General features: G+C 43.0%; 1 protein-coding gene across 1 annotated transcript in view; it reads right to left on the bottom strand.

The window, feature by feature from the left end:
• Positions 1-209: 209 nt before the first annotated feature.
• The window catches only part of CAPSL (calcyphosine like), a 33,436-nt gene continuing 24,128 nt past the window's right edge, over positions 210-9,517 (bottom strand). Inside the window, exons 2-5 of the mRNA XM_019517967.1 lie at positions 5,707-5,843; positions 4,560-4,737; positions 3,596-3,805; positions 210-1,302 (exon numbers count right to left, since the gene is read on the bottom strand). Coding sequence (XP_019373512.1) covers positions 1,201-1,302; positions 3,596-3,805; positions 4,560-4,737; positions 5,707-5,843 — 627 coding nt within the window. The 3' untranslated portion in view covers positions 210-1,200. The remainder of the gene's footprint in view (positions 1,303-3,595; positions 3,806-4,559; positions 4,738-5,706; positions 5,844-9,517) is intronic.

Below are 9,517 nucleotides of genomic sequence, written 5' to 3'. Positions count from 1 at the left end.
ACCCAGTTATGTTTCTATCTAACTAGGAGCTGAACTCTTAAAATTCTGGTTTCAGTGGCAAGTTGGTCTGGAAATCTGACCCGCCGTGCTCTCAGCGTAGCTCAGTTTTATCAAACCTTGATCTTTTCACTACAGATGACAAGACTGAACATATTGGCTTGTGGTGCTTTCATGACCAAAAAGGGATACATGCTTCTCCGTGCAAACTGTGAACTCCAATGACAACAGTTTATTTCAGGACAAAGAGGAACCAAACAAAAGAAACAAATGAGGGGGAAGCAATGGGGATGGGGGACCACAGCCAAGAGAATTAGACAAGACCTGTCTGGCAAGACAGGCTCCTTTTTTCAACAAGCGTCTCATTCTCCTCACAGGTAACTGAGCAGCCAGCCATTCTCAGAGGTAATGAAATGCAGAAAGAGTCCAACTATTTCTTTAGGTTCTCTCTCATTTATTTTTTTCTTTTCAGCAGCAAAGCCAGAAATTGTAAGACTGCAAAGTTCTGTAGTTCATAGAAATTTCCAAGCAGTAGCATCTTAGTAAATGGGAGAGTTTTTTGGGGTAGGTCCGGTAGAGCGGTGGTAAGTATTTCAATGCACAGTTACAAAAGAATACCGTAAAACATCTACATCTGTAAGACAGTTTTCTTTGAGAAGGGCAAACCTCCCAGAGAGCGGAGAGAAAGTCAAGACACAAAGGAATAGAAGGGAAAAAAAGATGGCAGACACGTCTAAGGAATCTTGGGACAGTATCTGTGCTACACGAGCAAGTGCCCTTACGTTTACAGGGTGTAAAATGTGAAGTATTTGCATTCCCACAATTCTTCACTACGCTTCTATTCCACCTCCTGAGAAACACAGCTGCATCTTATTCAGTAGATGTAAGGACACGTTTGGGAACCACTGGTAGTCAGTACAGCAGTAGGTGAAAGGGGTTCCCTGAGAGAAGAAAAGACAGATATGGAAAGTAAAAGAAAAAAACAAGAGTGAGTGATGACTGGCATGGCCTTTTGCCAATCAGCTGAGGATGATTCTGCCAAAAACAGTGTGCTACAGCAATTACTGCTGCTCCTTATTTACTGAAATCAGTACATAGATTGAAAGTTGCTATTGCAGGAAGTGTGGCCATATCACTGTGTATGTATTTAACAAGGTGGAGCTAAAAAGCAAGAAATACAGTCTCGTTTCCTTAATCATGCAATCAGAATTTCCAAGCATTTTTCATCATGATGATAAAATAGACATCTGTGTCTATTGAAGCACTGACTCCAGCATAGTAGTTCATGAATTCATCTGTTGTAACCTAAAGTAGGAAAATTTAAAAAAGAAAAAGAAACCTTCATTCTTTGTGTCATAAATTATACACATGAGCTATATGTAAAGAAACACCAGGAAGCGAACAAGGATGTAGACCATATGTTGTAAACATTGTAGGTGTATCAGAAGTGCTCTTAAATATGACAGAAGTGTAGTGTTTGGTGGTGGGGGCCTATGTGCCTCCCTGCACTTTCCAGGCTAGGAGGCAAGGGGCACTCCACAGTCTCCTGGGGCTTCTCCTCTGGTCAGAAATTTGACCTGCGTACAGAAGTTATTTAAGGGCTGTAGGTTGCTAAAGTGCTATAAAATACAGTGCTTCAAATGTAATACCTCATTTAACAAGGGTTAATTTAAAGCACTATATCCATATTTAAAGTGCTGTAAAGCTGTGCACTTCTGTTGTCGTGGCACTGAAGCATTTTAAATGGTGCAAAAAGCAACTCCTGTACATAGCTACATTTTAAGTCACTTCCATTTAAGAAGGAAGCTAATACAGGAGGGAAAACGAAGGAGGTGTATGTTGCAGAAATTAACCTCTCCATTGGTAAAAAGTCTTAGTATAGAGAGGTCCTTGAAATCAGAGATCTTGATCTCTGATTTCTTTAACTAGGTAAACCTAGTTAAAGGGCACTCCACAGCCTCCTGGGGCTTTTCCACTATTCAAAATTTGACCTGCGTACAGAAGTTATTCAGCAAGACCATGGGGCAAGATCATAGGTAAACCTAGGTAAAGAGATATACTATTAATCTCATCCTGCTTGAGAAACCTGTAAAGTTAGAATAACCAGAATGAGTAAAACACCAATCCTTCAAGGAGATTAACATTGCTACGTAACTTGTTCAGTGACATTCATCTGGTCTTGAAACAAGGCATTCTTTGCACTGTCGTGAATACCATGGAAGAGGCTCCTGATGCAATTAGGAGGTTGCAGCTTTATTTCAATTTATCCAGTAAGAAGTAACGTTCTTCAGAGCAGAAACAAACAGGCTTCTAAACCCAGGGGAGCGTTTCTTATTTTGATATGCGCTGCAGGACTGAATCCTTTTATAAAAACAATTAGCCTAAACTTCCTGCTCTTTGTACTGCCATGGCATTGATGGCATGAAGAAATATATTTCCATTCCCTCAGTCATATGAATTGTACATACTTTTTGTGAAGCTTTAATACTTGGATTGTTTATAGAATACTCTGAATAAAGCTATCCTATATAATGCGTCAGAGTAATTTTGTAGCAGTGATGGTCCAGAAAATATGTGGAAGGCAAGAATTTCTTAGGATGTTATGTTTTATTGGATCAACTATGTAGCTGAAAAAAAGTTAGACAAGCTTTCAAATGCAAGACATTCTTTGAAGAATTATCTAAATGGGCAAAGAATGTCTTGCATTTGAAAGTTGGTCCGATAAAAGACATCACCCAAAGAAATTCCTGCCCTCTCACTTCATATATCAAGGTATATGACCCCGGAATTCCCATTGTTCCACACATTTTAGCTGACAAACAGCTAAAATATTTGCTGAATGGGAAAACCAGACCTTACAGTCTGTTCTACTGATTATAAGCAAATAACCCATACTGCTAAGCCTGGCCATCTCCAAGAATTCAGCAAGACCATGGGGCAAAGATGCTTTTTTGGCAAAACTCAGCATTAAGGCACTTAGGAAGAAGAATTTTGCCTGGAGTCAGCAATCCTTGTCACACAGTTACACGAATCTTGTTGATCTGAAACCTGATGTTAAAAACACCAGGCTAGGCCCTCTGTACTTACTCAGGAACCCTGTCCCTGTTTCAAATAACAGGATGTTTTTAAACTTGAGGTCAGGCTTCAGAGCTTTATACCAACATTGTGGCTGAGATCAGATTCTAGTACAGAGAGGTCAAGTTTGTTGCTCAGGACCTGTGGTCTAGTGGGTTAGCCAAAGAACTTCTAAACAAAAGAACTATGTTCTGGAACTGACTTTTCTATAGCCATCAGCATTAGAAAAGTGTTGAAAAGGCTTCTCGAGTAGAAAACATTGTTGAGGCCAGTAACTGGAACAGGTGGTAACCAAAATCCCCATTGTGGTCTAAAACAGGAAAGAACGAAAGCGTGGAAATTACCAGTGGAGTTCTTAAAGAATTAGTTTGGGGACCAGTCTTGTTGACTATTTTCATTAAAGATCTTAGGACAAAAGGAAGAGCACAATGCTGAAAATTGCTTATGACTGTTTTCACATGTAACAATGTCAGATAGGAATCAAGTGGAGCTCTTTTTGGGTGACACAAGCTATTTCACTTACCTTCCCATCTTTGTCATAGGGCGAATCAAAATTATCTAAAAAAGCCCTAAAAACTTGGTCTTCTGTCCATTCTCCATTCTGGTATTTGGGATGATGCCGTGCATTATAGACCCCTCGTAAGTCTTCAATGGTTACAACACCATCACCTGTTTTGTCAAACTTCCTAAATGCCTGCATGATGACCTCTTTTCTGGCATTGGACATTGGAGGCTGGAAGAAAACAGTAATAAATTAATCCTTATCTGCTGCTAACCTGTCCAATATTATCTTCAAGCAGCTTTACTACTGCTCTTCCTGGGAGATAGGGTATTCCAACCACAGCCAAGTGTGAGAGTGGTCTTATTGGACAAATGAATGAGAGAGAAAGTGCAATTCAGCCTCACCAAAGCAATTTAATGGAGGGTACTCATACTTCTATCAAGTGCAAAGTAAACAAATTGCAAACAGAAGTGAAATGATTCCTATAATATCCTTTTGTTCTAATGATTTTAAATATCACTTGAAAAAGGCACAAAATATTATCTTTGTTTTAATTACTTTTACATTGTAGCAGTCCATAGATCAGAGGTCCATAATGAGAGACAGCCCTACATGGATGAACACACAATATAATCAGAGAAGAAAGACAAAGGAAGACTTATCAGCATGTTAGAGATGCAGGCCTGCAGCCCCAAAATATTAGATAACTTGACCACAGAAGCTGGAGCTGGGAGAAAACCCCGATTTTCTGAGCCCCAAGTAAGTAGCCTAAGTAGCAAAGCCATCTTAAAGCTCATGTAACTTAGATAAAAGTGGAATTTTTCAAATGGAAGTTGTCTCCTTAACATTGCTGTAGATACCACTGTTACTGAAGGAAATGACAGGTCTGTACTGACAAACTACCTTACTAGGTTCAGATCTTTTTTCTTTTCTTTTCTTTTTTTTGCATCTCTGTAATAACAAAGCGCCGTGATCATGAACTTACTCTTAATGTTATGAGAAATTCATCAAAGTCTATTGTTCCACTGCCATCTCTATCAAACATCCTGAAAAGCTCTTGTGCTTCTTCCTTGTCCATCATGACAGCATAATCATTTAATCCTTTCATGAATTCTTTGAAATCGAGGGTTCTGCTGTTGTCATCATCCATAATCCGAAAGACTCTGTGGAAAAATGTGTGATTTGAAGAAAATGTAAATGAAATGAGGAAGAAGGTAGAAGGAGCCTTCACTGCAATAGCATTTTCTCCTCCTAATTTATTTTCAGGAAGGAGCAGGGCTGCAGCTATTGAGGAAGGGATGAACAATGTGTATTGGCTCATCTACGCAGCTTGATAAGGCCTATTTTCCAATCCGTCTCCTCTGAAAATGACCTCTGGACCTCACAAAAACAAAACTAATAAAAACTTGATATGGAGGGGTACTACAGACATATCCTTACATATCTAATATGAAAGTCAAACCTGACTTAGATGCCCAGGTGTTTTTGTGTCCTGAATTTCACTGTGCCTCACTTTCCAATTCATAAAAGGGAATAATACAATGACTTTACAACCTCACACTATAAACTCATAAACTAGTAAGTATATAACCTATAGCCGTAAACTGGGGGGCTGAAACTCTACTCTCCAGTCAACTCTTTCCCTGTGTTAAAATGTTAAATAACAAAACAGAAGATGTGGGTCATGTCCTCAGCTGTTGGAAATCAGTGTCACTCTACCAAAGTCTAAGGTTTTGCCCTTGTTTTACTACACCTTTGTTTTGATGTTGGTAGGCTGATTGTTGCATTCGTTTATCTGCCCTGCTTGTTGCATGGTTTTCCTGGGGTCACTTGGTTTTGTACTTTAAAAAAAAAATCATTGAAGAAAAAAATACAATAAAAAAAGACAGCACTGTAGCACTGGAACTGCAGTTGAACTTTCCAGGTTCAACCCCCACTCCCAAATTAAAGAGGGTTTGAAATAGACAAGGGAGGCCCTGGCCCCGCTGAAGTGCGTGGGAGGTCTGCCATTGACTTCAAGGTGGCCAGGACTTCACTCTACTGCTGAGATTTTGTAGGTCCCCCCGATTGCTGTAGCTGTCTGTAACCCAGCACTACTCAGACTAATGATTTATTTGGCTGCCTAGACTTACCTGCCAAGTCCTTTGATGCCTGCAGACCCCCTTGATAGACACTGCAGCCGAAGCTTCTCAATTGGGTTTGTGGCTTTGGCCAGGTCTTTTTTGGCTTGGATTGCCATCTCTCGGTCATGTCTTGCTGTACCGGGCATCTGGAACAAGAATTCTCATTTAGTGCATATTCATAATGAAGATAAAGGCTTAGTATGACTGGCACTGATTGCAGAATACACTCTCAAAAACACCTGCTAATGAATAGTTAACCCTGGCTTACCTACTTTGGCAGCAGAATATTCACTTGTCAGAGCTTTCTGCTCTGCTAAGATGTACTGCATGGCCCTAATCCTGCCAAATACTTAAGTGCATACTTAGCTGCACACAAGGGGGCCCTGATTCAGAAAACTATGCCTATGCAGTTTGACATTCACATATGTGCTTAACTACCACTGAAGATATGGGCACCTGCTTATGTTATCAATAGGAATGGACTAAAGTACATACTTAGATGCTTTCCTAAAAAGGGGCCTGCAAGGGGTGTACAGTATAAAGTTTGCCCATGCACAGGAGGGTTGAAGAGCTGCTTCTATGGCTTTACCCTAAAACCCAGTTCTGCGAAGGTGAGCAGGACTATGAGCTATTGCTTTAAGGAATTTGCTGGTCAATGAGTCAGGCTGCAAGTTGTCCCATGCTCCAGGAGGAGGAGGGATGGCAGCTCACTTGTTCTGTCTCACTTTCTTTTTATTTTATTTCTTCAGATCCCTAGGAGGAGACAATTATGCAGGGCCTAACTTGGCAGGTGGGGCCTCCTCCTCTTATGCTGGAGACAACAGCTTTGACCTGGAGGACAACTAGAGTAAGTGGGTGGGCTTGTTGCACCTGAAGGGAATCTTGTAGAGTTATTCCACTTGGGCCAGGCCCTTGACTCATATGTGGATAGTAAAAGACATGCAAGTATTTGACTTGTGTAGTATGCATACTGAAGAGCAGTGTTGGAAAGGTTGATGAATGCAACTTGGCCATCTAGAACTCAGACACAGCTGGCTATTAGACCGTCATTTTTCTGTTCTGGTAACTAAGGCAATGAAAAGTGGCACTTTTGGCAGCCCAGCTCATCAGCTTGAATCTCCATATGGAAAGGACAACAAAAATGCAAAGTACTGCAGTTACTAGTCTCTCATAGCTGTTCTTTTTTCATTTAGGGTTTTTTGTATTTTGCTACCAGTTTTCCATGGCAGAGGATGTCTCCTACATGTACAAAGGTTGGCATACTAAGTCCTTCTCTTGGTGACTCAGGCTAAGTATGGACAGTCAAAAAGTCCAAGACTGAATTGATTCAATGTTCATAGGTTAGTCTAAGCTCCATGGATTGAACCCATAAGCAAGTAAACAGACATTCACTTTGGATTCCAGAAATGCAGCCACATGGCTGCAGTGGCCCAGGCCAGAAGCCAGGGGGCATTAGAGCATGCCTCCTTGCTTGGCTGGGGAAGGTTGCAGGGCAGACACAAAGCATCCTGGGATGCTAGATTAGTTTGAATCTGGAGGGGATCTGGGACAGAAGTTCAATAAATCAATTTAACCTAAATTAGTTAAGTCTGATACTACATCCATCCAGGTTTATTTTAAACTGGTTTCAGCCATTTTGAAAGTGGTTTAGGTGCACTGAACTTCTGTTGTTTTACAAATTTAAACCACTGTCCTATTTCTTATACCAGTTTAGGTATAATTTCTGTCCTTAGCTTTAGTACCAATTCAAAATAAACAGTGAACTAAATACTACAAATATTTAGCATCTTTCATTGCAGCATGTCAAGCTCTTTGTAAATACTCAGTTAAATTTCACAATCACCCTGTGGGGTACATGTATCCTAGAGGGTTAGCAATCCCATAGTGAACCATTACCATGTTACAGGTCCTTTGCAGACCTCCTCACCATTTTCTAAACCATGTTAACTGATTTACAATCACACAGTTTGAATCAAATTTCAATTTGAATTAAGGGTTAATAAATTATCATTGACCATCAGCCTCTTAACAGACCCAATTTGCACATTCTCTGTGTTGGCTTATACACTTAGCACTTGCAGTTGGAAATAATTAGCAAGTAATAATCAACCTATTTAAGCATTACTACGTTGTTCCAAACCTACTGACAGTTATCTAAAGTGCTGTTCCAGAGCTGTAATGGGTGCAATTGACCTGATACTTAGTCATGGTGAAGTGTTGCTGGCACATATGACGTTTGTAAAGGTGTTACTTTATGCATGATAACCTCTGTTGTATTGCAAAAAAACCATTTGAGTTTGATATTTGCAATATTTAGCTGCAGAGTTCCTAAGGACTGTTTTTCCTATAAACAACACCCTATATACATGTTAATTAATACAGTTTAAAATGCCTAATTCAAACTGCCCTCATTCAATGAGGTTTAGTTCATTTGGACTGGAGCCAATTTTAATTTGGATTACAAACATCCATGTATATACTAAAATGGCTGTAGTCCAAGTTTAGCCTAGAAAAATGTAACATTTATAAATGGCCCATGTCCACAGCTTTTCACAGAAAGTAGCAGTAGAGCAGCGCATGTAGCCTCACATTTCCTACTGTGTGGATAGATCAGGGGTTGTCAACTAGGGTACTTAGAAAGGTTGTAGGGGGTACAGGTGGGTGGGAGTGTGGGTGGGCAGGGGATGGGGTGCACCCCAGGGTGCGGTGGCAGCGTCCCCCTGGTGCATTCCCACACTTTGCCTCTTAGCTGGGGGAGGAGGAGGGGCATGCCAGGCACCAACAGCCCCACACTGCCCATAACATTGCCTCCCCACTCCCACCCCAGTTCGCTGTCCTGATTGGGTGCTGAGCTGCCACCCTCAGCCAATAGCCAAAGGCAAGGAGGTGCTGCAGCCACCCCCTTCCCACAGAGCCACAAGGGTCTGAATGGCAGGGGAGGAAGTGTGTTCTGTGCCTGCCCCCGAGAGCATGAGATTAGCTGGGCATGTGGCCTGTCAGCAACCCGTGGAGCAGCACGTGCAAGTGGCCATGGTAAAGCGGTGCAGTGTGCAGCCAAGGTGGGGTGGCAGTGGTGGTGGGTGGTGGAGGGGGTGGTGACTGCCACATGTGAGTTCCCCCATTTGTCCCCCCCATCTCAGCACTGCCATTATGTGTATCCCTGGGAAGGCATGGGGGCCATGTACCCCCAGATCTGTATTGGGGCAGGACAGGCTGACACTGCAGGCTGGGACCAGGGCTGCGCCAGGGTCTTCCCAGTGCAGGGGTTGGCTGTGCTACACTTGGGGTGAGCAGTAGTGGTGCTGGGATGGGAGTCGGGGGGACTATAGTGAATTCTGGAGTGGCTGCAGCCTCTCCCATAGCCCTCCTCCCAGCACTGCCACTGCCTGTCCTGAGTACAACCCAGTCCAGCCCAGCCTGCCCTGCCAGGAAAAGCCTGGCACTGCCCCGACCCTAGCCTGCCCTGTGTGCAGATCCAGGGGCACGCACCCCCCACGCCCTCCCGGGGTGCATGCAGCAGTAGGAGCCACCCCCCCCCCGCACTCCCCAGATGAGCTGCTCATGGTTGCATACCATGCTCCATCTAGCTGTGCAGCACTTGCCTCTGCCAGTGTCCCACTCCCTCACTCTCCGTGGGGCCTATGGATGCGGGGCTATGGGGGGGACTGCAGTCACTTCAGAATTCAACATAGCCTCCCAACGCACTCTCCCAGCTCCACCACTGCCCCCCCAAGCACATCCCAGCTCAACCCAGCCCCTGCCTGGAAGAGCCTGGTACCACCCCAGCACCAGCCTGCAGCTCCAGTCTGCCCCACCCCAC

The sequence above is a fragment of the Gavialis gangeticus genome, unplaced genomic scaffold, assembly GCF_001723915.1.
Source record: "Gavialis gangeticus isolate Ggan-Ray unplaced genomic scaffold, GavGan_comp1, whole genome shotgun sequence".
Lineage (NCBI taxonomy): Eukaryota > Metazoa > Chordata > Crocodylia > Gavialidae > Gavialis > Gavialis gangeticus.
Note: the sequence above shows the minus strand (reverse complement) of the source record. Positions and strands in the feature narration are given on the sequence as shown.